The sequence below is a fragment of the Drosophila subpulchrella genome, unplaced genomic scaffold (genome assembly GCF_014743375.2).
Source record: "Drosophila subpulchrella strain 33 F10 #4 breed RU33 unplaced genomic scaffold, RU_Dsub_v1.1 Primary Assembly Seq354, whole genome shotgun sequence".
NCBI lineage: Eukaryota > Metazoa > Arthropoda > Insecta > Diptera > Drosophilidae > Drosophila > Drosophila subpulchrella.
The window spans coordinates 9,675,635-9,701,459 of record NW_023665577.1 but is presented as its reverse complement, the minus strand read 5'-3'; the positions used below and the strand labels follow the sequence as shown (position 1 = coordinate 9,701,459).

At 42.4% G+C, this 25,825-nt stretch overlaps 10 protein-coding genes across 20 annotated transcripts in view; 5 read left to right on the top strand and 5 right to left on the bottom strand.

Annotated features, from left to right (window-relative positions):
- Positions 1–678: 678 nt before the first annotated feature.
- Positions 679–1,833, bottom strand: LOC119560299. The gene is made up of 3 exons (XM_037873670.1): positions 1,713–1,833; positions 1,537–1,650; positions 679–977 (listed from the first exon to the last, which is right to left on the bottom strand). Exons 1-3 carry the CDS (start codon positions 1,795–1,797, stop codon positions 679–681), a joined length of 498 nt encoding a protein of 165 aa, XP_037729598.1. The 5' UTR covers positions 1,798–1,833.
- A 4,780-nt stretch (positions 1,834–6,613) lies between these two features.
- LOC119560412 lies at positions 6,614–7,394 on the top strand. Its single transcript, XM_037873847.1, has 2 exons — positions 6,614–6,746; positions 6,807–7,394. Exons 1-2 carry the CDS (start codon positions 6,656–6,658, stop codon positions 7,232–7,234), a joined length of 519 nt encoding a protein of 172 aa, XP_037729775.1. The 5' UTR covers positions 6,614–6,655; the 3' UTR covers positions 7,235–7,394.
- A 1,141-nt stretch (positions 7,395–8,535) lies between these two features.
- Positions 8,536–9,682, bottom strand: LOC119560592 (mite group 2 allergen Gly d 2.02). Its single transcript, XM_037874117.1, has 3 exons — positions 9,551–9,682; positions 9,125–9,232; positions 8,536–9,068 (listed from the first exon to the last, which is right to left on the bottom strand). The coding sequence occupies exons 1-3, from the start codon at positions 9,615–9,617 to the stop codon at positions 8,734–8,736; spliced, it is 510 nt and encodes a 169-aa protein (XP_037730045.1). The 5' UTR covers positions 9,618–9,682; the 3' UTR covers positions 8,536–8,733.
- Positions 9,088–11,509, top strand: LOC119560591. Its single transcript, XM_037874116.1, has 4 exons — positions 9,088–9,250; positions 10,044–10,307; positions 10,366–11,361; positions 11,423–11,509. The coding sequence occupies exons 2-4, from the start codon at positions 10,194–10,196 to the stop codon at positions 11,459–11,461; spliced, it is 1,149 nt and encodes a 382-aa protein (XP_037730044.1). The 5' UTR covers positions 9,088–9,250; positions 10,044–10,193; the 3' UTR covers positions 11,462–11,509.
- LOC119560590 (protein cereblon homolog) lies at positions 11,502–13,937 on the bottom strand. The gene is made up of 5 exons (XM_037874115.1): positions 13,782–13,937; positions 13,421–13,711; positions 12,701–13,358; positions 12,140–12,642; positions 11,502–12,073 (listed from the first exon to the last, which is right to left on the bottom strand). Exons 1-5 carry the CDS (start codon positions 13,801–13,803, stop codon positions 11,766–11,768), a joined length of 1,782 nt encoding a protein of 593 aa, XP_037730043.1. The 5' UTR covers positions 13,804–13,937; the 3' UTR covers positions 11,502–11,765.
- A 1,131-nt stretch (positions 13,938–15,068) lies between these two features.
- LOC119560465 lies at positions 15,069–16,738 on the top strand. Its single transcript, XM_037873925.1, has 3 exons — positions 15,069–15,340; positions 16,014–16,116; positions 16,184–16,738. The coding sequence occupies exons 1-3, from the start codon at positions 15,221–15,223 to the stop codon at positions 16,573–16,575; spliced, it is 615 nt and encodes a 204-aa protein (XP_037729853.1). The 5' UTR covers positions 15,069–15,220; the 3' UTR covers positions 16,576–16,738.
- LOC119560463 (dimethyladenosine transferase 2, mitochondrial) lies at positions 16,739–18,437 on the bottom strand. The gene is made up of 4 exons (XM_037873923.1): positions 17,872–18,437; positions 17,677–17,816; positions 17,303–17,619; positions 16,739–17,246 (listed from the first exon to the last, which is right to left on the bottom strand). The coding sequence occupies exons 1-4, from the start codon at positions 18,350–18,352 to the stop codon at positions 16,820–16,822; spliced, it is 1,365 nt and encodes a 454-aa protein (XP_037729851.1). The 5' UTR covers positions 18,353–18,437; the 3' UTR covers positions 16,739–16,819.
- A 42-nt stretch (positions 18,438–18,479) lies between these two features.
- Positions 18,480–19,406, top strand: LOC119560467 (protein NDUFAF4 homolog). Its single transcript, XM_037873926.1, has 4 exons — positions 18,480–18,724; positions 18,790–18,881; positions 18,938–19,184; positions 19,247–19,406. Exons 1-4 carry the CDS (start codon positions 18,580–18,582, stop codon positions 19,372–19,374), a joined length of 612 nt encoding a protein of 203 aa, XP_037729854.1. The 5' UTR covers positions 18,480–18,579; the 3' UTR covers positions 19,375–19,406.
- Positions 19,395–20,867, bottom strand: LOC119560464 (WD repeat-containing protein 61). The gene is made up of 5 exons (XM_037873924.1): positions 20,725–20,867; positions 20,373–20,667; positions 20,005–20,243; positions 19,759–19,946; positions 19,395–19,696 (listed from the first exon to the last, which is right to left on the bottom strand). Exons 1-5 carry the CDS (start codon positions 20,725–20,727, stop codon positions 19,423–19,425), a joined length of 999 nt encoding a protein of 332 aa, XP_037729852.1. The 5' UTR covers positions 20,728–20,867; the 3' UTR covers positions 19,395–19,422.
- A 585-nt stretch (positions 20,868–21,452) lies between these two features.
- Positions 21,453–25,825, top strand: part of LOC119559996 (F-actin-monooxygenase Mical) — a 44,907-nt gene continuing 40,534 nt past the window's right edge. For all 11 annotated transcript variants that reach the window (XR_005220984.1, XR_005220983.1, XR_005220982.1 and 8 more), the window contains exons 1-2: positions 21,453–21,541; positions 22,296–22,322. The gene's annotated coding sequence lies outside the window, so the exon portion shown is untranslated. The remainder of the gene's footprint in view (positions 21,542–22,295; positions 22,323–25,825) is intronic.

Below are 25,825 nucleotides of genomic sequence, written 5' to 3'. Positions count from 1 at the left end.
TTTTACCCAAATGGTTACGCGGAAATTACAATATCCATCACCTATTTGTTAGCCAATTGAATGAACTTGTAGTTCCTAGCCATATGTCACCACCTAGTCAACGACTCAATTAGCTAACCGTCGGATATGTGCTGCCATCAGGGCTTGTTCATTAGACCCCATCAGCAGCAGGAAGCTCCAAAGTGTTGAAAAGCCAATTAGCTTTTGAGCGCCGGAAGGAAGCCATAGGAGCTGTGCGTGTAAATGGAGGTTAACTGGAGCGCTGGAAAGTTTAGAGTCTTGTGAAAAGGGGCCGAGAACAAAACCGCATGCATCTCCGCCCACCTGGGTACCCTTACCACCAAGGATCTTTCCTTCTTCCCGAGAACTGCGTAATTTTCTGCGTCATTTAATTAAGCCGATTCATGGCGCCCTCGTCGAGGGTGGTGAGCCGGGTCAGGCTAAGCCGGAGTAGTCTGGCCCACACACGCCCACCCGGGTAATTAACTCAGCCGTTCATGTCGATTATTTATAATATTTTCCCCTAATTATTTATTCATAACTGCTAATAGTGTTTGTCGGGCTTAAGTGCCAACAGCTTACGCGTTATTAATTGGCATTTGCCCATGTTCAGTGCCAAAACATTGATACAATGTCTTGGCCTAATCTATAAATTAACCTGATAGCAGGAGGACTCTTCTAAGCCCCCGAACTGGGCTTCTTGACCCGTGTGTCGGCCAGGAAACAGGAGACAACACTATTTCCATTATCGGAGTCCAGGAGACGCACCTCCAGGCGCGTGGGCACCTCGGGCTGGTTATTGGTCACCGGGAGGAGCAACTGGTAGGTCACATCCTCGCCAGCATCCAGGGGACAGTAGGCTCCATGGAGCAGGTTGGAGCACACGTTGCCGCGGGAGGCTTCCAGGTCATAGGGAATGGTCACTCCCAGTGAGGTCAGGTGCACTTCGGCCGTTAACTTTTTCATAGTATTGCGATCTATAATGAACAGTGGAGAAAGAATGTTATATGTCATATATTTTTGAAATATTCACATTTTATAATCAAATTATTAAAAAGAGAGAAGGAAGACGATGATTATGTATCATAGAATGATATATTGTTGGAATATTCACATTTTATAATCAAATTATTAAAAAGAGAGAAGAAAGGCGATGATTATATATCATAGGATGATAATAAAGTATTACAATTTGCATATATTATAAAAATGTTTGTATAACATATCTTAATATATGAAAAATATTATAAAAAATGTTTATAATATATGAAAATGTTAATACTTTTGTTATGAATTTTCTAAAAATGTTTTAAAATTGTGTTAGGAACAATAAATTTTTGTTTAGATTTTTAGTTGTAGAAATAGTTTTCTTATTGTTTATTTTGAAATGTGGATTGTTTTTAAATTCTATTGTGAAATAAAAAATGGTTCTTATCTTTTTATTGAATCTGTAGGTATATTAGCTATCTTTATAAATTATTTAAGGAATTCAAGGTTTATTTATAGATTATAAGAAGCATTATAAAAATAACTTACTGGCAACAAACTGGATGTCGATCTTGGCCTCGGTTCCCTTCCACAAATCACAGGGCAAGGCGTCGCAATTATCGATTTGCACCATCAGGGGTTGAGGATAGCTGCTGTCGGCACCTGAAATTTAAATTATGCAAAGTTAGTTTATGATTTAAAGGGTTTCCTTAAGCTAAACTCACATTGTCTAATTGGAGTGTTAGCAGTGACCGAAGTCCACATGAGAGGAAGCACTAGGCAAAGGCAGAAGTTCTTGAAGCTATACATATTCCAGGAGTTTTTTGGTAACTGATGTTTACTTTGAAAGCACTAATGATATTGTATTCCAGATTCACTAATCGCAGGGGTATTTATACCAAAAATGCCTAGTTGGTACTCCTGCACTCGGCCATTAATCTAATCGAATTTGGGCTTTGAACGTTTGCACTAACATTACGTTTGATTTTGACTTTACGGCGATTATTACGTCTTAATCGCACTTAGAGGCATCCTAAGAACATTTCTAGCACTAAAATAATTGCTTATCATTTTAATTGTGATTAACGGAAAAAACCTTAAATAAACGTGAGCATTTTTTGAGGAAACAATTATGCAGAAACAGTCTTTTGAAGAAACCTAAAAAACCCCTTTGATTATTTAGATCAGTATCAACAACTATAAGACACTTAAGCCCGTTTTAGTTTATCAATATGTTAGAAACTCTTTTTTATTCGTATCGAGTGCTCAAGACAGAAAATAATGGTAAATCATCCAAGGCAAGCATTATTGCCCTACTGGTTCCCCAAAACCCTATATGACTCATGGGCCCAAAGGAGGCTTAATGGCATCCATAAGTATTATATTGTAGCCAGTACATCTGAACTGGACGAGTGCAGAGTCAACTAACTTTGGCCCAGATAAGAAGGACAACAAAAACGCACACCTGTTGAGTTCTTGACCATTTTGAGTGCATTTGCACGCAGGTCAATGAAGACATTATTATTAGCGAGCGATTAGCGATGATTTAGTGGAACGAACTCGTCAACCGAGATTACGAGATTACCAGATTGCGACATCATCCACTCCTTGCATACTTTCAGGCCAATGGGCTATATATAGCTATAGCCTATAGCAACCCTCCGCCGATCGACATTAACATCAATTTATATGCATAGCCAATTTGTAGCAAGTTTTACACAATTTCTTACACCCACTTGACTTGTCGAGGGCGAAAAACAGCAGCCGCCGTCAAGGGGTGCCCAAATTTCATCAATATTTCCTGATTTTGTTCGCAAATTCAACTGTTTTATATGCAAATTAGCTAAGCGATTTCGCCCCGCCAGCAATTGATTTTAAAATGTTTACGTTCTTGCGTAAATGAGTAAATGATTGCCGGGATTTTGGAGGTTTAGGGAGGGTAGGAAACTTGAGCATTCAATTGGCCGAAATATTTGTTTAATTTGAATTTTTATAATTAATTTAAGCGTTAATGAAGTTTTAATTTAGTTTTAGGGGATACTTTGAATAGGTTATGCCTATAAGGGATGGAACTGTTAAGATGTTTCAGCAATTATATAAAATGACCAATATTTAAAATATTTATTAAAGTATTTAACATATTTACATTTCACGTCATTAAAAACATTTAATACTAAAATCGAAGAACTTGTTCGATATTCAAATTTAAAATTTAATAATTGAGAAAAAATAAAAAATGTCTAAGTGAATAATATTTCTACGTTTCTAACAGTTATAAGTAAATATTAAATACCAAATGTAAACCGAATTCAAATGCATTTTGTTTTAACCTAAAGTATTTCAACTTTGCAACCATTTCTGTAATAACATGTTCTCACATTTCACAATCACTTCAATGCAATCTACCTTTGAAAGCCAACTTATTTGCAGTTCCAGGGAAACCACTAGGCATTTTCCTTGGAATTCCGACTTGTACTTGGTATCCATCAATGCCGAAACGGAATTATGGATGAAAGGCCGAGCTCTGAAATTATGTAACTCAAGGCTTCCAGCTAACAATTTAATTATACGCAGGCAGCCAGAAATTGAGAGCGACTGGCACATATTTATGCAAATTAAGCAAACTTCTTTTCGCCCGAAGTGGGCACATTTCTCAGGTGAAATTGCGTTGCCAGGTGGAAAAGGTGAGGAGGGAACAAGGGCAGGACATGGTCTTAAATGCCAACACGTCGGGAGAAAATTACTCAACAGCTAGAGAGAACTTGTTGCAACGCATGTTCCTTCGGATTTCGGGAAACATGAGTTTCGCATTCACTTAATTACAGTGCCAAAAGCAGAACAGTCTTTTCAGGGGGCGCCGAGCAATTAATTAGCATCCCTGCCCGCTTTCAACATGCTGGAAAAATTTAATAAAAAACATTTTTGCATGACGGCATATGCAAATTGCTATTGCCAAATGATACTTCAGTGCTGGGATATCAAAGGGTGCAGCAGGGCGAGAAATATTCGCCCTCCACAGCCCCACGCTTCAAAATTTTCCAGGTGGAAAGTGTGGAAAAATTATCTCAAGGCCAGTTGGTCACCTGGTTGACCACAAGCAATCATAGATTTTTCCTTGTTAAAATACAAACAGCTGAATGCACTCGGATAGTTGTAACTACACACAGGGTTGCAGGGGTTGTTCTGACCAGTGCTGCCAAGGAAACCCATTTCCGTAAAGCTTTGAATTATCTGTATACAAAAATGTCTTAAAAATCATATTGAAATAGTTACCCATTTGCATTATCCACTGATTATGTAAAGATAGTTAATAACGAAAAAATGTAAAGAATTAAAATGGTAATGGAGCATTATAATGGGCAGCACTGGTTCTTGACCCCTTTGGCAGCACCTGTTGAGGGGGAAAAAGGGCAAGGGTTCATGGGCAATTGGGGGTGCCCTTCCGAAAATTCCTTTATTAATTGACAACACACGGCAGTTCCAAAAATGTAATGAAAAATTAACAACACGAAAATCAAATTGACGCCTAATTGAGACACAATGGACGCGCCAGTTTGTCAGTTTGTCGTTCTGTATTGAATTACGTGCAAACAAATATCAAATTGAAATAGAACAGACATTTGGGTGACGGGGGAGGTTGGGTTTTTTGGGTTGATGGGTTGTCGGGGGAAAGGCCACAGGATTGGCGTGACAAATTGTTTGGCTTTGGCGCTGGCATTTAATGTCTGACTTGGTTTGATGAACTAATTGAGTTAGCAGCGGGCAGCAGGGTTTCTGGGCGGGGCTCGAAATAACCAGTCTATTCAACTAAAAGCTCAGCGAGGTAAAAAATGTTGCCTACTTTTCGACCCAAAAATCAATAATCAAACTCTTAGTTCCGCTTTTCCCCCCCCACTTATTGATTCCCCGTAAAAAAGGCACATCAAAGAGAGGCTGAACATCCGTGAAATACATTTGGGAATATGCAAAAATGGAGAACACCCAAAAGTGCAAAACGGAAGCCGAGCCAAGTGGAAATGTTTGCCTGCGAAAGTATTTGGGTATCAGATTTTCCGGCCCAGATAATTGCATTAGATGACACCGAAAATAGATTCCCGGAATCAATGTATCAGGACTCCCGTATCAGCCTGATGCTAATCAAATATTGCGGTTCCCTAAGATCCATTTCTGGCGTGTGTGGCTGTATGTCGGGGATATTTTTTGTCCTGCCGGATTTTCCATTGCTTTGACATATTAAATAATGTCACAACAATTACATGTGAGGAGCGACGACAGTTCCTGGACGGGCGAAAAAAAGGGGGTGGGTTGGTGGCAAGTTCAAAAGCATTTTGAGGAAATCTCATGCTGCGCTGAGGCCGTCCACATGGCAAGTCACCACCAACCATCCGAAATGTTGCAAAATATTGGCGAGGGTAGCAAATAATATGTTGCAAAAAAATGGTTACGAATTGTATAATTTAATATCCAAAAAACTATAAAGTTAGTTATGAGTATAAAATGTGCATAACATATATCAAAATACTAAGTATACATTTTATTAGTGTATACTTCTTTAAGATAAATTTATTTTATAGATATAACAAATAATATTTCAAATGAGCTTAAAATAAAAAACGTTTCTGGAAATTGTGGTTTATTTCTTGTACACCCTTTTTCAAAATAAAATTTTTCCCGAAATCTTGATATTTAATCTCTGAAAGTCTGGATGTAAATGTAATATTTTGAATTACAAATAAAGTTTTTCTATATCTATTTTCGAGGGCTAAACAAATATTATTTATAACAAGACTAAAATATTTAAAGTTGCTGGAAAAGTTTTTACAAAGTAGACTTGATTCCGAAATCCCAGAACTCTTCAATCTCACCACGCTCTTCTTACCTTTTGGCAAATTCGCCAACCGTTGAGTGCTGGGTGGGTGGAGTTCCAGAGGGGGTCTTATGCTTTCCAGCTTACTCTTCGTCCGTTTCCTTTATACTCGCACATTTTCCTGCCCCGCAGAAGTTCCATTGTCAGTGGCTTTGGCCGATTCACAAATGTCTGTGGGTTTTTCCATTGCCATCAGAGGCTTAGTGGCCTGCCTGCGGAGTGCTCTGGGATTTATTTTGGACCGTTCCTTTGTGGGTCCAGGGTCCCGTGAACTTGGCGATGAAGTGATAAAATGCTGCTGCCCGATTTCATAATTTTACGATCCGTTCGGATTGCGGCTCTAATGATGTGAATTGATATACAGATTGGTATTGGCAAGGTCTTTATTTGAGTACGCAGAAAAGGTGTATCTAGTTATTGGGTGATTTCCATCTTTATAATATGAGGTTTTTAATTAAAATCCCATTAACCTTTTGGATTTAAAGATAGTTTGGTTTTTAACTAAAGTCCTATTTACCTTTTAGACTGTTTTGTCTATATGTCATTGCTAAATAGTTATATTATTTCTTAATATTACAGCAATAGTAGTATTATCCATTATGAGTATGAGACTTAGGAGGTGTTGTAGCAGAAACCTTTTGATCCCACAAAAAACCGACTACCTTAAATCAATTCCGAGTGAGGAAATCAGTGGGCCGATTAGATAGGCAAAATCCGATCGTTTTAGCCGAGGAACAGTTCGGATCTGGCTATAAAAACGATGTGGGCACCGTTGGCCGAAATCAATTCGAACTGAGAAACATGCTAGTCAAGGCGTTGATTCTGATCTCACTGGGATTTCTTTCGCTGGTAGCAGCCCAGCAGGAGCATCCCGCTACGGAGGTAAAGCAATGTAAGTGGAACTACCAAGGAATTCATAATACCCATCTTTATAACACTAATACCCTTTTAGGCTCTGGAAATAAACCCTTTCCGCTGGAGGTGCGTGTGCATAACTGCGTGACACCACCCTGCCAAATCGTCAAGGGATCGACGCAGCAATTCGAGATCGACTTTGTCGTGGATAAGTACATCACCGAGCTGACAACTCTGGTGAAGGCCACCACCCTCGGAATCATCACGGTGCCCTATGAACTGCCCGCGGATGTGGCTGCCGTCTGTCCAAATCTCCAGTACGGCGCCTATTGCCCACTATATGCCACCGAGGATGTGTCCTATCTGTTCAGCTTTCCCATCGGAGAATATCCCGAAATCGGCGTGAAGATCGAGATCTATCTGGTGGATCAGGACAAAGAGATTGCCACGTGCTTCGTGTGCGACATCAAGGTGGTCAAGGGTAATGGCGGCAATACGGTCTACGAACTGGATTATCTCAACTGAAGTTGTGGCGACGTTATTCAGCAATTGGTTTAAATTACTGTGATATACCATTCGTTTTTTTTTCTAAAATTCATCGCTAAGCTCAGTCACGATGTCTCATGAATATTTAATAAAATTTTAAAAGCTTTACCCCCACATATGAGGGTGGTTTTCCTAAGTACATCTTATGCGATTCCTCATGGGTTGGGAAATCCAAAACAAACTTCGGTGTCTGGCATTTTGTAAGACTCGTATTACAAGGCATTCTATTGGCCACCTGCGCTATCTGCACACGCAGCCATTAAGGTGTGAACTCAAGTGGCCGAAAAGCAATAATCGAATCAAATAATAATTCACAAATCTCAAGTCTGATTATTTTAACACACCTGGTCAAGAAAAATGCGAAGAAGAAGAGAAATGTACCGGGCTATCAACGGCCGTTTCCCATAGCCCGACACTCACCCACATTATCTGATTTATATTCACCGTATGTTGCACTGTAAGAAACATCCGTGTCACCTTGGCCTTAAATAAATACTAAACAAATTTTAACTATATAAATATATGCTTATAAAAATTCAAAATTGTACTAAAAAATTTAATAGTTAATACTTTTTAAGATGAATTTAAAATTGGGTAGTCCTATACTATGTGTTTATAAAATAATTTAAAGGAACCTTATCACTATTTAATTCAATTTACCAATTAAGTAATCTATATATCCAAAATGGTATTTCCAGTTAAATATAGTATATATATAAAAAAAAAAACAAAATTGATATTAATCTAGTTTTAAAATAGACTGTATGGACTTCAGAAATAACCCTATGAAATACTATGTGCTCATAAAACAAATTTAAGAATCATTTTACCAATTAAGTAATCCATATATCCAAAATAGTTTTCCCATTTAAATGTCGTATTCCCAAAATATAATACCATAATTTCTGTTAATCTAGCTTTAAAATAGACTATATGGGCTTCAGGAATTACCCCACAAAATGTGCGCATAAGTGATAAGGTTCTATGGAAACACTTCTCATTATGATTAAATCTAGCCGCAATCACTTTAATAATCTCCACAAACTAGTTCACAGAAAATATAGTGTTTTAGGTAGAATTGCTCCAAGTGTACAGTTGCACCCAGCAAGACGGTTAGCGCCTTATCACGGAGCTCCAACTTTTGACCATATGGTCGATCTTCGGGCGGTCAATAAATGTTTATCACGACGACTTTATTGGCAACTTTGCTACTGAATCAGTGGAAATAAATTACTGGATTTTCGGTGCAAAAAGCAACGTCACTGGTGACTGTATATCAATTAGTTTGGGTGGATATCTTATCAGCGGGCCTAGATATTTGTTAACCCGACGACTGATTGTACGGGTACATTGGAATCCGTGACGTCGTCAAGGTAAACAAATACGGTTATCGTTGCAAGAGTTTTGAGTTTATTGATTTGCAAATAAGTGGGAACATTCAGTCGGACCAAATCGGTGGAGTTGAGTACATCGTCGGATTATAGGGAATTGGGGTTCGTCCAGTCCAATAGGTATTCGTCCCGCAGTGCAGTGGGTCCCTTCCGGATCTTGCAGCTCACCACAAAACATGTGATCGGTTCGTTCTGGGCATCGTTCAGTGTGACAGTGACATCCGCAGTGATTTCCGGGAACGAAGGCTCCACGTAGAAGTTGAAACTGTAGGTGACATCCTCGTCCTTATCGATGGGACAGATGGCGCCATATAAAAGATTTCTGCACACATCGGAAACCTCTTCTGGCAGAGCATATGGCAGATTCATGCCCAATACTTTTGCCGTTGTGCTGGCCGTGATGCTCTTGATATTATTATTATCTGTAAGAGATCGGGGTAAGAAGTGTTTAACTATGGATATAGAATCTTCAACTTACTGCCCAGGAAGTGCACCTCCATCACGGCATATAATCCTTTATATACAACACAAGGTGGTTCTTCGCAATCCTGAATATTCACATCCAGTGGAAACGGCTTGTTTTTGCCTGAAAGAAAAACAACAGGTGAGCTTATAAGTAGGCTATGGTTTTTTAACAAAAAGACTAGATTAGCGGGCGCAAGCTGATAAGCCATATCAACCTAGCCAAGAGATACTCTTGAGGACTTTTATATTCACTCAAAATTATTTTTGGCTATAGTTTATAGCATTTCACAGAGATTATGCTTAGAACACGTCTGTAAAATGAATCACCAGTATAGGACCTAAAACCATGAATCAACTTTAGTAGACAAAGCTATTTAAAGCCCAAGTTCAAAGTTTAGGATGTCCTAGTGACCGAGTAAGAGGAAATTAAGCTACTTACACTGCTGGACATTGGTGGCACTGACTGTGGCCAGAACTAAAGCCAAAGTTACAACGATTTTCAGCATTTTTCTCGGGGAAACTCCTTTAATCTTTGGTCTGGCGAATAGAAAATAGCTTGAGAACGCGCGCACCGGGATGATAGCCGTGAATGAAATCGGTGGGACAGGTGGAGAGCCTTAAATAGCCCGTGTCCGAGCGATGACCAACGGTTTGAGAGAGCAGTTTATCAGGCTATTGATACGGGGCCGCCACGCAGGTGTTACAAAAGAAATCAGTGAGGCCTGCAGGTGTTGTGCTCTGACGAAGAGCAAACAGAGCCAATTCAAATCAGTAAATAACGTAAATTTGGCTGATAAGTTGTGAGAGTCGAAACTGCAATGTTATGGCCAAATAGCCGGTAATGCAGCTATGGGGTTAATATGTAAACAAAGTGGGAAAAGCCCGCTAAATTCGATTAATCAACTCCTCATTTTAAACTTTATTCGGACAAGCATTCAAATTTAAATTAGCCGGCGATTGGTTCGTTATCGATCTCGATTGGCGCCATCGATGTCATCGGAATAATACCATCTCTAGCTAAGGTAGTTCAAAAAAGGTAAACAAAAGATATATCAAGCTTAACTTAGCCAAAAAATATAGTAATGGACACTGTGGAAGTAGATGTGAAGCGTCTCCTGCTGCTAAAGTTTGCTGGTCTGACGGCGGAACTCAATCCAAGTGGTTATTGCATCATAAGAGGAGTTCTATGCAGTGATGTAAGTAGAGAGTACAGAAAATATTCCCCGCCAAAGTAATGATAATCCTTTAATCCAGGGAGTGTGGCGTAGCCTCAAGCTTTACTTACCCCACTACCCAGCTCTTCATGGTTTGCAGCTGTATGTGCAGGAAGGCTTGGTGTATAAGTTGTATACATCGGATAACCTTAAGCTACAGGATGACTGGCTTCTGGAGGACTTGCTGGACAATCTGGGAAAGATTCTTCCTGCCAAGAAAGTCCCAACAACGTCAAAGGAATTACAGCAGCAGGGGGACGTCTATTCCGATATCCTAGAACTGTGCAAATCCAAGGAGTACTGCATGCAAATTGATGAGGACTGCACAATCCTTCGTATCTGCGAATTCTGCGACTTTGAGCAGCATTACTTGGAGCTGGCGGTTCCCTCCCTACGCCTGAAAGATCACAGCCTTCCAGAATGCATACCATTGGGTGAAATACTGACCAAGAGTGCGGGAACACTAGAGCAGGTCCTAGTCCTTTTCCGCAAACTCCTGGAGGAACTGCGTCCCTTCTACGACAACTTCATGGACATCGACGAGCTATGTCATGTGCTCCAGCCGTCGCCCATCACCACCAAGCACAACACACGCGTTTTTCCTCTCAAGGATCGCGTCTATTTGAAGTTGACCATCACTGATCCCTTTGCCTGCATCGCATCCATGGCTCTGAAAATCATAGGGCCCACGAATGAGGTGTCCGAACTGCGTTACGTACTCAGCGATGGCCTAGGCAACTGGGACTCCGAGCTGGACATCCACAAGAACCTGCTGCGAATGTTCGACTTGTGCTACTTCCCCATGCCCGACTGTTCTGATGGCCCCAAGCAGGATGAGGAGGATAACGAGGAGTTGCGCTGTAACATTTGCTTTGCCTATCGCCTGGATAATGGCGATGTGCCCCTCGTGTCCTGTGACAATCCCAAATGTGTTCTCAAGTGTCATGCCGCCTGTTTGGAAGAGTGGTTTCAGACGCTGATGGAGGGCAAGACCTTCCTGGAGGTCTCCTTTGGCTTGTGTCCCTTCTGTAAGGCGGTAAGTATTCCTATGGCTTATTATTGATAAATTCCTAAAATGTGCGTTTAATCTTTTTCAGAAATTGTCCACCTCCTTTGCGGCTCTTCTTAATGATTGAAAATAATATAGCGATCCCATTTAAATAATAAAAGCCACTGTTTAAGAGTAACTTATTACAGAGAAGCTTTAGTTTCGAATAATCTTAAATATCAATTAGGTATAATTTACTTCAACTAAAGAACATATATGCATTCATATGTAGATCAATCTTTCGGTTTACATCCACGCCCTAAATCGCCGTGGGTTCTGCTAAAATGTGGTTGTGAAACGAATTAAACAGGTCCCCCCAGATGGTCCGCATTGTTCTCCGGACGACGCCAGCAGCAGAGTTGGCAGCTGAATCGCTTCACAACGCGCCAGCCTCATTCCATCTCGTTGGAGATCAGCCGCAGCATGTTGCGCACCACATACGTGCTGCCATTAACCGGCGTATTTTCGCTGGCCTTTCCAATTCGCACACTTGATCCGGCTAAGCCAAAGAACAATCTGGGAGTCAGGTTCGGCTGCACCGCTTTAAACTCCCAGCCGACGTGTTGGGCGCAGAATTTGCACAGGATAATGTGCCACTGGTAGCCGGGGAACCAGCTAAACTTGGTGGACGGCTCGCCGCTGTAGCCGATGGCATGGGACATCACCCTGTACACGGTGTTCGTCTCGTGGATGTAGCCCTCTGCGAATATAAATTGTTGCAGTCAATATATATTTAATGTTGATGTTAATTGGATTGATCACTCACCTGGATTGCAGTACTGTGTCTGCACACCGTGCTTGGACATGGCAAAGAGATCCGCGCAGTGGGCCAGGCTGCTATTGCAATACCGGCAGAAGAATAGCGACTCGTCCTGGAACGTGCTCTTAATCAATTGGAGGCGAGTGTTTACCGAGTCCGTGAGAAAGGTCAGCCGCATCATCTTTTCGGTCAGGTGGAGGTTGCGCACCAGCCAGAAGGACAACTGAATGGGGCATTTTGGCATGGTGTCTATCTTCTGGGTCTCTAGCCTCTGGCGCGCGCTCTCCACAATGGCAGCGAAGGAATACTCTTGACAGGCTTCAGCCGGCCAGGGAGTGCTGGCAAGCTGGAACCTCTGGTATTTGTCGCGCATCGAGGGAATATCCCGAAACCTGGCCATCGATCCCATGTCAACGGATTGAAGTGGTTCCGGCAGAAAGTACTCCGGCAATATCTTGACTTTGCTGAAGCACTTGCTAGTAGGATTGCGAGCAATGTACTGCGGTGGGCTGAAAGAATTTCAGTATGTTAAAAGGACATTATCAAAAGGGTTGCGAAACCACTCACCCCTGTATGTCCCCACAGTTGATGACAATGCGCTGTAGTGCTCGGGATTTGTAGAATACCAATCCCCGACCGCTTTCGCCCTTTTCGTAGATTTGGCAAGTGACTCCGTACAACTTATGGGGGTTGTCCTCCGGCGGCTGCATTAAAGGAAAGCCCACACCGAAGATCAGGCCGTCCAGGCCGGGCATATCTTCGTCGAACATTCGGCCGTCGATCATGAAGGGTAAAACCTCGCCGGGAAACAGGATGTGCTGGTGCAGAAAGATGAGCATGTGGTGGGTGCTGCCCACCTCCAAGTAGTCAACGCCGGGTACGCGGCTCAGATGGTTGCCGAAGTAGGAGTGCTCAGCTGCCAGATTGGTGTCGAAGCGCACTCCCTCCTCCAGCTCAATGTCTATCGGCGGACGTGGTGGTGGCGCTGCCGGGTGATCGTCTGGCTGATCCGTGGCCTCCTGGCTGGTATCCTCGCTGGTGCGACTACGTCGTCGCTCCTGGCTAAAGACCATGCTGCGCACGCGCTGCAGAAAGTTGTCCCGGTTGAGCAGGGCGGCGATTCCGCCATCCCGGTTGCGAGCCTGTGAGACCATCATGTCGACGGCGGAGCGCAGGCGGTTCTGTGGAATCATCCAGCGCGGCAGGCGCTCCAAATCGGAGTCATCTAGGTGGGGAATGAGGGTATTTAGTGGGAATCTGGAGAACCAACGCTGTAAGCCTACTGACCCTCACTTCCTGGACTCTCCAGGGACATGTCGCTGCTAGGATGACTGCCCTCGCTGGCGGTGTCGTCCTGCAAAGCGTCCTCCATTATGGCATGCTGAGCATCCGCATTCCCGTCTCCCTCGATGGCCAGTGGATCCTCGAAGTCGTCATCCACCCGCGGTGAGTGCTCGTCCTCTATTGCATCGTTCCAAGCTTGCTCCACCGATTCCACCTGCTGATCCTGGAACCCCTGTGTGTGTGTATCTCCCTCCCGTTGCACATCTGCATCCTCCCCGTGCACAGAATTGATTTCTGCGCAGTTTGAGATGGTCAGCATGTTAGCTGGTGCATCAATTGAGTGATTCGATGTCACCACACCCACCTGAGGTCTCCTCGTCGTCCATTTGAGCCGTTCCGTGTGTGTGGTTGCTTCGTTTCGCAGGTGAATCTAATTTTTATTTATTTACTTTTTTATTTTGACAAAGGAAAATGGTGATGGGTGTTTATCGATAGGCAGCGATTGCTTAACTGAAGGCCAGTGCTGACAACACCATACTTTTCAAATTTTGTGGTGAGCTTAGCGCGAGAAAATCGTAAAATACTTTTTACAAAAATTTCTTGTCTGAAATTTTGACACTCGGGGTAACACAGTTAAATGTTATTAAAACAGTGAAATTAGAAAATATTTAGAGCAAATATGGCGAAGTTAAAGTTAACGATTTGTAATATTTATTTTTGGTTTTTAATATGTTTATTTACAATATTTTAAAAATCTAAAAAAAACCCTATACGTACACTTTTTAACTTTCGTAATTAATTAATTATTGTTGCTACGATAAATTAATATTTTTTACATATTAATTTGATATATTGAATGATATTGAGATATGAATGGATATTTTTAAAAATCAATCTGATATTTTCAACGTGTCAAATTGATATTTTGAAAAATGTTGAATAGCTTTTTCAGAAGAACATTGAAAACTATTTTTAGATTCATTCCGGTTCTTTTGAGTCAGCTTAAAATACCTCCGAACTGACAGAACTGATAGCCCTGCAAGCATTTTCTATCGCGGAAGGCACTATTAAGTGACTTCTAGAAGATGAAAACGATCGTCCGCGATATCGCATTCGGATCGCGGAAGTGACTCCCGTCGGGAAGAAATGTGCCACTTCGGCGACACGACAAATCGCGCAACGAAATGACGCTCGGGCGAAAAATAATGGCGTGGGTCAAAAGGAAGACCCAAAAAATGTTCAGAAAAAAAGGGGTAACGGAAAATTACCGCGACCTCTTTTTATCTCGTGTTTTTTCCACTAATTTTGCTTTTGTAAAATGTGTACTATCGTCTTCCTATCGTCCAGAAGTGTCTCAGAAGTTACTTCTTCGCGATCCCGACCCTTTTTGTTTTTGTAAAATGTGTACTATCGCCTTTCTATCGTCCATAAGTGACTTGGAAGTTACTTCTAAGCGATATATGTATATTTTGTTTTTGTAAAATGTGTTCTATCGCGTTTCTATCGCGCAGAAGTTACTAAGAAGTGACTTCTGGACGACAGGCGATAGAAATATCGCCCTTTTGCTTGCAGGGAGAGCTCAAACAGCTTTAAAGCTTTTTTCCCAAAAGAGCCCAGAGCGAATTTTATGGCGATCTGAGTCTGAGTCTGAAGCCGATCTCCGCCGCATTTACAACCAAAGCCGGATGTTCAAAGTGAAACCGAGGAAAGTCGCGCTGTGTTATCTCGTAAAGCCCCCGGCATCGTCGATTTTGCATACCCGTTGATCAAAACAGAGCGAGAGAGAGAGCTATAAATTGAACAATGATCAATACGCGACTTCTGCTGATCGTCGTGATCTTTGCGATCATTGGGAAAGTTGCACGCGCCCAAATCGCCTTCGTCGAGGATCAAGACATTGATAAGAAGAAGGCCAATCTAGCGGTAAGCTGCAGACATAGCAAACCAATGCGACGGTCCAACAAACCCCGAACTGGGAGAGCAAAGCCAGCTGGAACTAGAAAAGCCCAGCTTATAAATACACTTCCCAATAGCACTGGTTCCATTTTTTTTACCAAATTAAAAGTTGAGGCTTCTCAATCAACACTCAAACACTCTGTAAGTACAGAGATTTTTGTAATACAAGTCATAAAAAGCAAAGCCAGCTGGAACTAGAAAAGCCCAGCTTATAAATACACTTTCCAATAGTACTGGTTCCATTTTTTTTTACCAAATTAAAAGTTCAGGCTTCTCAATCAACACTTAAAGATTGTACAGAGATTTTTGTAATACAAGTCATAAAAATAAGAGTTTATATATTTTTTATAATTATGTTACAATTTTCAAGAAACAAAGAGATTGTATATAAAACCAGTATAACAAAATCATTGTCATTAAAATTTTAACAGAACACAAGTTTCAGGTTAGAACAACATTGAAATTATCCAGGAAAATATTACATTTATTAAAACCCAAAGTTTAAAAATTTTAAGTTTTCAAAATATCTTTCAAAAAGATATACCAAATACTAGGACTTCTTGGTAGAGTATGGAAGACGCATCGGCAATAATCAATCAGATGGCTCCCTCACCCGTCTCCGCATTCTTCTCTTCTCCAGGGTCGCAAGCCACTCTATTCCCCGGCCCGATGCCCCAAGCATCAGCTTCTTTATCCGGGGGACCAGCAGAAGCAAAACGACTGGGTCTGCGACTGCGCACCAGGTGAGCAGCAATAATGGATCTTCGGCGACGATGACATAATAATCTGGGAACTGGGTACTTCCCCTAGCCACTCTTTATTACCCAGAGACCGATGGCTGCTATCCGGCCTACAGGCAGGGTCCCTGTGAGCCTGGCCAGATGCTGGTGCTCTACAAGGAGCGGATTATTCCGGAGTGCATACGTAATCCATGTGCCAAGGACGGACACTTCATGATTCGCGAAACGTGCTACGAGTTCGGCAACACAAAGAACGAGGAGAATCCCTGCCCTTACAAGGAGGCAACCTATGTGCTCGGCGTGAATCCCACCAATCTGATGATCGACTGTGTAAAGCTTTCGGTGCAACTGGAGACCCGCATATCCGACACGCCGGAGCAGGCTCCGCCGGAATACTACATCGAGCTGGCCGAAAAGTGCGCCCGCGGCAGTCGTCTTTTGGCCCAAGGAAAGTGTTCCTAGAGGATTTCAACACGAGATATAAATTGTTTTACAATTAGGTGCCTAATATGTGTTTTCCGTTTGGTGCTGTACATCCTAGTGAAGGGTTTCGAATTTGTTCAATGTTTAAAACAGGTACACTATGATTTTCGGATTACATTCCAATAAAGACCAGTTCTCAAAATTATGGTGGATTTTCCGTATTCAAATTTATGTGTTCTGTAACAGCTAAAAGCTAAAGGAAGTACTTGGGTACTATCCAAAACTAGGAACTGGCTTTCCTGCGACTCTTGGCGGGAGGTGTGGCGGGTTCGGGGCTTTCTTCCTCGAGCATTTCATCTGCCTCAGCATCATCCTCCTCTGGCAACGTGACGCCATCCTCTAGGTTTTGTTCATCATTGGCAGTCTCCAGCTTGAGCAGCGCGTTTTCCAGCGAGGCGAGGAAGGAGCTCTCGCCATACTCGGGCCACTGACGGAACTGACTGAATAGCGTCAGCATCTGACTAGGTCGGAGATCTCCGAACTGGGTGTAGATGTTGATGCCGGGATAGTAGTTCCTGGTGCTCATGGAGGTGCTCTGGCACGAGTACTGTGGCAGCTTCTTGGGCGACTCATCCGGGTAGGTGGGCTTCACGGATTCAGAGGCATGCGGATTTATGATCAGTCGCGGTCCACAGCCAGGCACCCATTTTCTACCGAAATAATAATCTTGAAATAAAAGCCCTACGGTTTTGCTTTGGCTACCTACTCCAAATTGGGTATTATCCTATTTCGCCGGCTCACAAAGTTCTGCTTTATGAAGAACCAGAGGGCGGGTAGATCCTGGGACTGACATAGCTCGTGGAGATTACGGCGCGGTGAAAACTTTACCAGGTACAGGTACTCCGGGTTGATGGATCGCACTTTGACCAGCTTGCTGCCCTTGGTGGGACTGAAGGCTGTCTGCTGAGGCAGGAAATCCTCGCGCGGAACCTTGGCAATGAACTGGTGCTCGAAGAGAATCTGAAAAAGCACGCTGGTCGAGCGGTAAATGAGGTAACCAATCTCATTGTTGCAGGTGACGTGCTGAAAGAAGGAAATTTGTGATACTAGCGATCCTTAAAAAACATACAAAGTATTTACTATGTAAATGGGCGGCGGTATGGCGAGGATCATCTCACAGCGTCCAAGATTGAAAAGGCTGGTCTGAAAGATGAGCGAGTTGATCAAATGCTTGAAGAAGGGATAGGAGCCCACGGCGCCGAAGATAAGCATGTTGATATCTGCAAGAAAATAAGGTTAGGGGTAACTTAATTACTTAATATCATATAAGCTCACCATCTGTGAAGGCTTTCTGGGGCACATCATTGAGGAGATCCGCCACTCTGGAGCCTCCGTCTATTTTGTCCATGTAGACCAGCTTCCACAGGTTCACGAAATCCCCGTGGTGCACCTTCACGCGCTCCGGATAGAGGGTATGTAGCTCCTGAACTCTGGGCATAAAGTGATCCATGCTCTCGACCAGGATAATCTTACGGAACTGTGATTCCCTGTCCAGCAGGTGACGGGTGAAGTGTCCCGCGCCAGGATTGATTTCCATCACAGTATCGCAACCGGAGCTCTGGAAATGGGGCTCCAGGTACTGGCTAATCCTTTCGGCAGCCTGGGCATTCGCCAAATACATGTGAGTGGGCACCTTTTGCTTTCGATTGAGCAGCTTCTCCGGGAACTCGCCGCTATAGCGAGCCACCAGCTCCTTCCTGGCCTTGGTGCCATAGTTGGCCCTGGCCAGGGACCAACTGCATCGCAGGGGCAGCATATCTCGAGTTTTTTAACAAACAAAATCAGTGGAAATCAAGGTAAAGTTAACTTTCCGTTTGTTTACAAGCAACAGCTGTTCTTGGGTGTTTTACAACACTTATCGATAACAAATCAGCTGCTATTAAAACAAATCACAGCTGCTTGGTTATGTTCATTATTTTTTCGGTTTCCTCGATTTCACGTGAATTTTTCAACAACATAACGTAAATAAAACTTAACTTCGGCATGGGACAGGTGGTTTCCATGGTGGCCCGCCGGCTGAATCGCTTCAATGTCGAGAATCGCGCCCATCGCATCCTGGAGCGCGAGAAGCCCACACCGGCACCCAAATTCGATTCCAATTTGAGGGACATGGAGCGCACCTTGGAATGTGGGTTATAAAAGTAGCTAATAGGAACATTAGGAAGAATTTAATATTTCTTTTTTCCCTCACAGTGGATCCCAAGTTCGTCGACAAACTGAATTTGAAGGACTCCAGCTTGGATGGGCGTTTGAAAAACGTTTATGTAACCTCGCAGGATCGATTTGTGGGTTGATGTTGCCGGGAGTTATTTCGAGGAATAATACCTTATATATTCCCCAGATCAAGCGGGTGCAGGAGCGCCAGGCAGCGGAAGCGGCGGCAGACAAGGCGGAGCAGCGACCCCTGCCCCTGGAGCGCAAAACGCCGGATGACTTCGAGTATGGCTACCTGGAACCCACGCGCATCAGCGCTGGACATTGCACACTCCGCCAGGCGCTCAAGTTCATCAATGACCACCAGCTGGATCCGGAAAACTGGCCAGCCAATAAGATAGCCAACGAGTACAAGCTCAAGGAGCCCCTAGTTGGTGAGATTTCAAGAATACCAAGATACCATCTAAGCACTCCAGACTAATCTTTACTCCCCCAGAAAATATTCTACACTACTTTAAAACCTTCAATATGTACATACCCGACCAGAAGTACAAGGATACGATGCTAACTCAAGCCACGCAGCCGCTCCTGCGGGTTAAATCAAACTCTGAGGGCAATCCGTAAATAAATCACGCTTGTTTTTTGTTTTTAACCTACGCTTTATTGTACGTTTCACACAATGGCATTGGGCGGACAGTAGTATATATTCAGGGATTTGTCCTCGGAGGCGGAGGCCACCTTGTCGTTGCCCGGGCTGTAGCGAACGCCCCACACCTGATCAGAGTGCTCGGCGAAAGAGTGCAGGCACTTGAGCTCCGAGGTGTCCCAAACCTTGACGCTGCGATCGCTGGAGGAGCTGGCAAAGTGCTTGCCATCCTCGGAGAAGGAAACGCATAAAACCCAGGAGGCGTGGCCGGAAAGGGTGCCCACAACATCTGAGTGGGTCCTAAAATGGGAATGGTATATCAGAACCGGTCTATCAATTCCATGAATGAGATATTATCTTACACATCATAAAGTTTCATGTGCCCATCATCGGAACCGGTCAGCAGCAACTGGGAGTTGGGTGAAAAGCAAAGACTGCGAACTGGCATGGCATGACCCTCCAAAGTTTGAGCCACCTTGCCAGCTGCCACATCGAATATGGTGATGATTCCATCGATGGCTCCACTGGCTATGTACTTGCCATCCGGACTCTGCAACAGATCACTTTTAAGTATAGGAAAAAAAGGTTTTTCACTTGGTAAACATTACGTAGGCAATGCTAAGCGTGTATTTGCCATTCTGGGCATCCAGTGTCTGCTCTGCCTTTCCTGTTTCCACGCTGTACATAGAGATTTTTCCATCATTTAGACCGGATATCACGTATTTGTTACAGGGCGAGAATCCCACCGTCCAGAGATCTACAGGTCCGAAGGTGAGCAGGTGTTTCTTGTCGCCCGAACGGGCATCCCAAAGGCACATGGTGGAGTCCAACGAACTGCTGGCAATGGCTAAAAGGATGGAAAGTTACAATAGGGTTTCAAAGATATTTCTTTAAGAGTCGGGAATTCTTAGAGTTTACTCCCCTGTTATAGGTTGGTCTCTCTGGAACCTTTAACTAGTGGAAGCCCTATACTTACTCTGTCCATCGGAACTGACGGCCACGGAGACGACCCCCAATGCATGACCCTTCAACTTGTGGCGCAGCTTCAAGGTGTTGTCCTCCCGCAGATCCCACACCTTCACCAAGTCATCCAGACCACCGGTGACTATGAAATCCTTGGGGCGCGCCTCCTTCTTGTCAAAGTCGAAGGGATTCTCCTCCTCGGGCTCCGTGCCCGCGTCATCCGGATCCGGATCTGCGGTGTCGCGGCCCCAAGTGCAGGCCCACAGCGCATTGTCGTGGGCATTTTCCTCCTTGTGCAGTAGCGAGAACTTTCGGAGGGATGGAGGTTGTGAAGACGCAACAATTGCGTAGATATTTACACTTACCATTTTAAAAAGCCGGAAATATTTATTTTATGCGAAAGGCTCAAAATGTTATCGATAACTTCATACTTGTCAGTCTCAAAAACAGTGTTGAAAACATTGTACAGTGGGCACCAACAGGAATTCAATGGTCATTTCACTGAAATTGCCAATATTAAAATAAAAAATATTAAGGAGTGAGTAAGATCTAGTTTTGATTTTAATTACAAATGGAAATTTGTTCTTTATTAAATAAAATTCAGAACAGGAATTAATTGCAGACTGAGTGTAGGAATGTGAAACTAACTATCGTGAACAAAACTATCCTATCCTATCGACGCATTAATAGCACATCCTCTCCTGAAATCGAAGTGGAATAGAAAGAACTATCGACGGATTTGGAGGTATGGACTTCAATATTTTCAACATTTTTTGTTTTTAAATAAATTAAGAGAGTTAAATGTTAAATTAAAGACTTTAATGGCCAAAACAAAAGCTTTGTTTAAAATCAAATTAAAGTTTACAAAATCATTATATTCTGGGAGATCAACTTAGGAGGTTAGCTTATTAAACAAGAATTTTTTTTGGTTTTTAATTTGTAAATAAAGTTAATAACTTACATAATAAATACGTTTTTTAATTATGTACATAGTTCCTTAGTGATGTGTCAGAAACATCGATAGTCGCTAAGAAACATCGATGTTTTTCAAAACTATAAGAACATCGATGCATCGATGTTTCAATCGAAGTTTCGCCACCTCTAACGAACGTCGCGTTTTAAAAAACAAATCACCAAACGACTCGGACGCGAGATCTAAGCGACTCGACTAGCGAAAAAAGTGTAAGTGACGGGTGCAATTAAGTTGGCCCACGGTGCAGCGATGCCCGGATTTACCAGTGCGCGGTTATATAATGCGGATATAGTGCATTTGTAGGACCAAACCCGCCGCCAATAAAATAAAAAACAAAGAAACGGACCAACGCGTGTGTTCTGTTTTTCAGTTCTCTCTTTTTTCCGTCGTCGCTGCCGTGAATCGAATATGTATTATTTTACTCTATGGATCCGCGTGTCTGGAATATATTAATAAACTTTCACAGTGAAGCCTCGTGTGCGTGTGTGTGCGTGGGGGCGGGCGTGTGTGTGTGTGTGCCCAATGCAGCAGCATATTATTTATCTCCCATATCATATCTCTTGTTGAAAATCGAAAAGCGAATGAATGATTCATTTTTATGGCAGCAGGACTCGCCTATTTGTGCACTAAACCGAAATAAAATAGAAGAAATACATATAAGCTGCACTTTCCATGTGTTTTTCGTGGTGTGTTTGTTTTATTGATTCCCATTTCCCTTTCCCCCTTTCCACCCAGTTTCTACATCTCCCCTCCATATAACATCTTTATTCGCGCCTGCCCCCACAACTTCGTTTCCGATTTGGTGTAAACAATAACGGCAACCGGTTTTCGCGTGCAACTTTATCTCTCTAATATCGCCTTTCCTCATATTCTTCTTCTCTTCCTCTTGTCTTTTTTCGATTATAATCGCAATTTGCCGTTTCCGAAATGATATATGCAAACCCCTTCGAATAAATCAAACAGTTCCAGTTGAATCTGTAAATTCTCAAGGTGAGTCTCGAGTTGATGTGTTATAATAAGTAGATTTACATGTTTATGTAATTGTATCCAAATTTTATGTTAATTTTCTCACACATGTTAAATTATTTTCCTGATTGTTACAACCAAATAAGTGGGGGGATTAGGTATCTAATCTCCAACCACACCAACCTAACCTACCTAACCTAATCTAGAATCAAATTGGTATCTATAGACATTTTGTATTTTAACCTCAAAAACATCAATTTTTATTTAATGAGTATTAAATCCGTTTCGCAAGCCATTAATCAAACCTTAAAAGTGATATCCATGCATGAGTATTGTCATTGTAACTATTAAAAAAAAAACAACAAAAACATATTTAATAAAAAAGAATATGTGTCTATTAATTCAATAATTCTTTACAAGAAATGGAAAGTAGGGTCTTAGGAGCGAAGTCGGTCATAACACCAGTAGAGTTAAAGGTTCTTAAGTCCCCTGGCACAATCCATTCTTTCTCAGCCAACCCATCATGTTTGCTCTTAGCCTTCGCACTAATCTGACTGGAGGATAAGAATAAATGTTTGCCCTTAAGAGGTGCTCCAGAAGCGCCCAAACAAAAAAAAAAGAATGGTAAAACTAGACCATAAACATAAATGCATTTCACAGCTGCCATTAGTGCACAACTTTTCACAATCGGTTGGAAAAAGCGGCGCAAAAACCAAGTACGACAAAATGGAAATCCAGGGCAGGCGCAAAAAGAAACAGTGGCAGAGTGAGGAAAAAGCCAAAGCCCAAGCGAAATGCACTCGGAAAATGGATGAAAAACAAACAAAGTTATTAGTTGAGGTGGGAAAAAGCGGATCTGAGATGCGGGGAAATGCGATGTCAAGTGTGGAAAAGCGCTCGCTGGGAAAAGCGTGACAAAGTCAAAAGCAAGGGGCGAAATTGGAGCAATTTGAGTCTGTGTGATATGACATCATTGTAAGGGGCGTCCCAGGGGGCGGAGCGGCCCCCTGCCGACAATGACAGGCGTCGAAGTTTCCCAAAAAATGTTGTGAGCCAAACAAGAAAGCGGTGGGTAGGGAAAATTATTGTCAAACCAGCACAAAAATGCCATTAGCCTTGACATTATTTCAAAGAAATGCAACAAATTACAAGAAACTACCATCTGCAAAGCGAATCAAATGGGTACAAGTTTGATCTAGTTATTAAAAAACAATTGGTTTCGGAATAAAACATTATAATAAGATATTATAATATATAATCGAAACAAATATAACATAATACATTGTAAAGGTTAAATTCAAAAATTTTTGTTAAAAAAAATTGTGGTTAATTTATAAAGTGGTCGCATCAAACCCCTACAAACCCATTGTATGGGTTATCCAGTCTTGAGGAAAAAGAATCCCAAGAGAATACCAAGTGAGGCGCAATCATGAACATCCTCTGATAACAATATCGCTTGAATAATCGCCATTCGTTGAACCCCGAGAGTATGTAGGAGCATTGACTTCCAAGATCGCGTTCTGCTGGCGGGGCAATTTTCTTTACACCAATCAAGGCAACGGAGAAAATACGATGGCGTCAAGTCATGACATTGCACTGGGCAAAAGCACAAGAACAATGGAAAAGCACTCTTTGGATTCCAGTAGAAAGCAAATTTGCCGCCCCAAACTTTTTGCTTGACTGCATAAATATTTCTGGCCCGATCGCATGGTCGAAAGAGTATTTAAATCCAGAGATAAGATAATAGGTGCCATAGCTATTTTTATACTCAAAGTTGGGGGGGTTGCGGTCTTCTATCACTTTTTGCTGGGCTGACATGTTATTTTAAGTCTCGGCCTCGGAAAACACCTAATTTGGGCTCTAATTGGGACCTCGTTTTTAGGGGACACGTTTAGAGTGTGACATTTGTTATGAGTGTGCTTTGTGTGAAATATTTTCATTAGCAATTTCGCTTTGGGGCCCTATTTATGGACGTTGGTTCTCAAGAGGCGTTAATGGTAATGGCAGTGGTCATTAGCATATGTTGGTTAGAGTGTAAACGTAACTGGTTTTGCCCCTTTAAAAATATGTGGGATCAGGAAGATATAATTTATCTCTGTCAGTTAAATTCCGAGGAATATTCTAAATACCTTTAAATTAAAATATAGTTCCAACAAGAAAGTGTGGATTAGTAATAACGTGTGTTTCAGCTGTAAAACACTCCCCGTTTTGTAAACCCCAACGCAGCACTTAAACCAACTGCAACGCAGTTGACCTTTGTTACTGGAATGCCATAAAGTGCATTTTTATGACCGCAATGTGTTAACAATTGCAAGTGAAAAGGGGCAAGGAATGCAGGGTCTTCCTCATTTGCGAAGCACTTGAAAGGCCATCAAACATTACTCCCTCGGGACACGAAACCCGAGAAGGAACTCATCCCTATCTATCGGCCTTTCTCCCCCATTAACCCATAGATGGGAAATTGATATCGCTCAGTGTGTTGTGAGACTGATAAAAGAACAACCAAATTAGATAAAGTTGCGGCCAAGGACAGGCTTCTTTTTCACCTACTTTTACTTATATTTTAGTTATACGACCAAGCTCTTTTGAAGTCGAAGAGAGCGCGTAAAATTGTTTATCTTTTTGCAGACACTAGAGGTTACCATTCAGTTTTCCTCGCCAATACGATTTCTTTTTTTTTTTTTCACATTTGCCACTTGTGCTCTTTTTTTTTTGTTGGCCTTTCACGTTGATAGGCTTTTGTGTGTTATTAATCGCATTTTTATCGCCACTTTAATAATCGCCACATATGCCGCTCGGTTGGGAAAATGGGTTTGGTCGGTGGGCTTAGAGTTGGGGAGTTTTGGGCGTCAATTAGCTGTCGTCTGGGCCGGGCACTTTCACAATTTATCAAAAATACATCATCAAAGTGTCCACTGTTCGTTTTCAATTTCAAGATTTTCTTTCTCTCTTTTCTTTTTCTTTTTGGAAGGAGTTTCATTATTAATTAAAAAGCTGACAGACATGGCCGTCATCACGATGACCATGACCCAAGTGGGTGAGCTCCTTTGTTGCGATGAGTTGCTTTTCGCTTTGTTGTTTGTGCATTTTCACATTGCAAAAGTTCGCTGCTCCGGTGAATAAGAATTTGCTTGTCTATAATTCAGTTGAGACAACTACATATGTGCATACAACATGCTACTTTTGTTACGCCCGCCTTTGTGCCGGTGTTTGGATTTTTAATTTGAGCCTCGATTTTCCAGTTTTTCAGCCAGTCAGGCATTAACTTTGCTCATTTAGCCACTTGGTTTATTCACTCAGCCACTCATCCCATCCACTCACCCGAGTTCGTTTCATTCATCCATCTAACGTTTAATCAGCCCTTTGCCTTCTAGACCAAGTTTAGGAGCCGGTTTGCGAGCTCTTAATATGATTAAGTTTTTACGCTTCGACAGCTTCTAGCACGGCTCACTCACCTTCTCGACATATTTATACTTCCATTTCTAGGGGTTTGTTTGAAGCTCATGTGTTTCATATACAAAAGCTGT

What these genes read in the sequence shown, in the direction of transcription:
- LOC119560299 (XM_037873670.1), bottom strand. Translation starts at nt 1,797, where the DNA reads ATGTATAGCTTCAAGAACTTCTGCCTTTGCCTAGTGCTTCCTCTCATG. An exon ending in TAACACTCCAATTAGACAAT is followed by an intron (nt 1,651 to 1,712) that starts GTGAGTTTAGCT and finishes TTTAAATTTCAG; the next exon opens with GTGCCGACAGCAGCTATCCT. An exon ending in CGACATCCAGTTTGTTGCCA is followed by an intron (nt 978 to 1,536) that starts GTAAGTTATTTT and finishes TGTTCATTATAG; the next exon opens with ATCGCAATACTATGAAAAAG.
- LOC119560412 (XM_037873847.1), top strand. Translation starts at nt 6,656, where the DNA reads ATGCTAGTCAAGGCGTTGATTCTGATCTCACTGGGATTTCTTTCGCTG. An exon ending in CGCTACGGAGGTAAAGCAAT is followed by an intron (nt 6,747 to 6,806) that starts GTAAGTGGAACT and finishes ATACCCTTTTAG; the next exon opens with GCTCTGGAAATAAACCCTTT.
- LOC119560467 (XM_037873926.1), top strand. Translation starts at nt 18,580, where the DNA reads ATGGGACAGGTGGTTTCCATGGTGGCCCGCCGGCTGAATCGCTTCAAT. An exon ending in CATGGAGCGCACCTTGGAAT is followed by an intron (nt 18,725 to 18,789) that starts GTGGGTTATAAA and finishes TTTCCCTCACAG; the next exon opens with TGGATCCCAAGTTCGTCGAC. An exon ending in GCTCAAGGAGCCCCTAGTTG is followed by an intron (nt 19,185 to 19,246) that starts GTGAGATTTCAA and finishes TTACTCCCCCAG; the next exon opens with AAAATATTCTACACTACTTT.
- LOC119560591 (XM_037874116.1), top strand. Translation starts at nt 10,194, where the DNA reads ATGGACACTGTGGAAGTAGATGTGAAGCGTCTCCTGCTGCTAAAGTTT. An exon ending in GAGGAGTTCTATGCAGTGAT is followed by an intron (nt 10,308 to 10,365) that starts GTAAGTAGAGAG and finishes CCTTTAATCCAG; the next exon opens with GGAGTGTGGCGTAGCCTCAA. An exon ending in TGTGTCCCTTCTGTAAGGCG is followed by an intron (nt 11,362 to 11,422) that starts GTAAGTATTCCT and finishes AATCTTTTTCAG; the next exon opens with AAATTGTCCACCTCCTTTGC.
- LOC119560465 (XM_037873925.1), top strand. Translation starts at nt 15,221, where the DNA reads ATGATCAATACGCGACTTCTGCTGATCGTCGTGATCTTTGCGATCATT. An exon ending in AGAAGAAGGCCAATCTAGCG is followed by an intron (nt 15,341 to 16,013) that starts GTAAGCTGCAGA and finishes TCTCTTCTCCAG; the next exon opens with GGTCGCAAGCCACTCTATTC. An exon ending in GGTCTGCGACTGCGCACCAG is followed by an intron (nt 16,117 to 16,183) that starts GTGAGCAGCAAT and finishes TACTTCCCCTAG; the next exon opens with CCACTCTTTATTACCCAGAG.
- LOC119560590 (XM_037874115.1), bottom strand. Translation starts at nt 13,803, where the DNA reads ATGGACGACGAGGAGACCTCAG. An exon ending in GGAGAGTCCAGGAAGTGAGG is followed by an intron (nt 13,359 to 13,420) that starts GTCAGTAGGCTT and finishes TTCCCCACCTAG; the next exon opens with ATGACTCCGATTTGGAGCGC. An exon ending in AACTGTGGGGACATACAGGG is followed by an intron (nt 12,643 to 12,700) that starts GTGAGTGGTTTC and finishes AAATTCTTTCAG; the next exon opens with CCCACCGCAGTACATTGCTC.
- LOC119560592 (XM_037874117.1), bottom strand. Translation starts at nt 9,617, where the DNA reads ATGCTGAAAATCGTTGTAACTTTGGCTTTAGTTCTGGCCACAGTCAGT. An exon ending in TGCCACCAATGTCCAGCAGT is followed by an intron (nt 9,233 to 9,550) that starts GTAAGTAGCTTA and finishes TTTTTCTTTCAG; the next exon opens with GCAAAAACAAGCCGTTTCCA. An exon ending in GGAGGTGCACTTCCTGGGCA is followed by an intron (nt 9,069 to 9,124) that starts GTAAGTTGAAGA and finishes GATCTCTTACAG; the next exon opens with ATAATAATAATATCAAGAGC.
- LOC119560464 (XM_037873924.1), bottom strand. An exon ending in ACACGCTTAGCATTGCCTAC is followed by an intron (nt 19,947 to 20,004) that starts GTAATGTTTACC and finishes GATCTGTTGCAG; the next exon opens with AGTCCGGATGGCAAGTACAT. An exon ending in CACATGAAACTTTATGATGT is followed by an intron (nt 19,697 to 19,758) that starts GTAAGATAATAT and finishes TTCCCATTTTAG; the next exon opens with GACCCACTCAGATGTTGTGG.
- LOC119560463 (XM_037873923.1), bottom strand. Translation starts at nt 18,352, where the DNA reads ATGCTGCCCCTGCGATGCAGTTGGTCCCTGGCCAGGGCCAACTATGGC. An exon ending in TACCGCCGCCCATTTACATA is followed by an intron (nt 17,620 to 17,676) that starts GTAAATACTTTG and finishes TCCTTCTTTCAG; the next exon opens with CACGTCACCTGCAACAATGA. An exon ending in AGGATAATACCCAATTTGGA is followed by an intron (nt 17,247 to 17,302) that starts GTAGGTAGCCAA and finishes TTATTTCGGTAG; the next exon opens with AAAATGGGTGCCTGGCTGTG.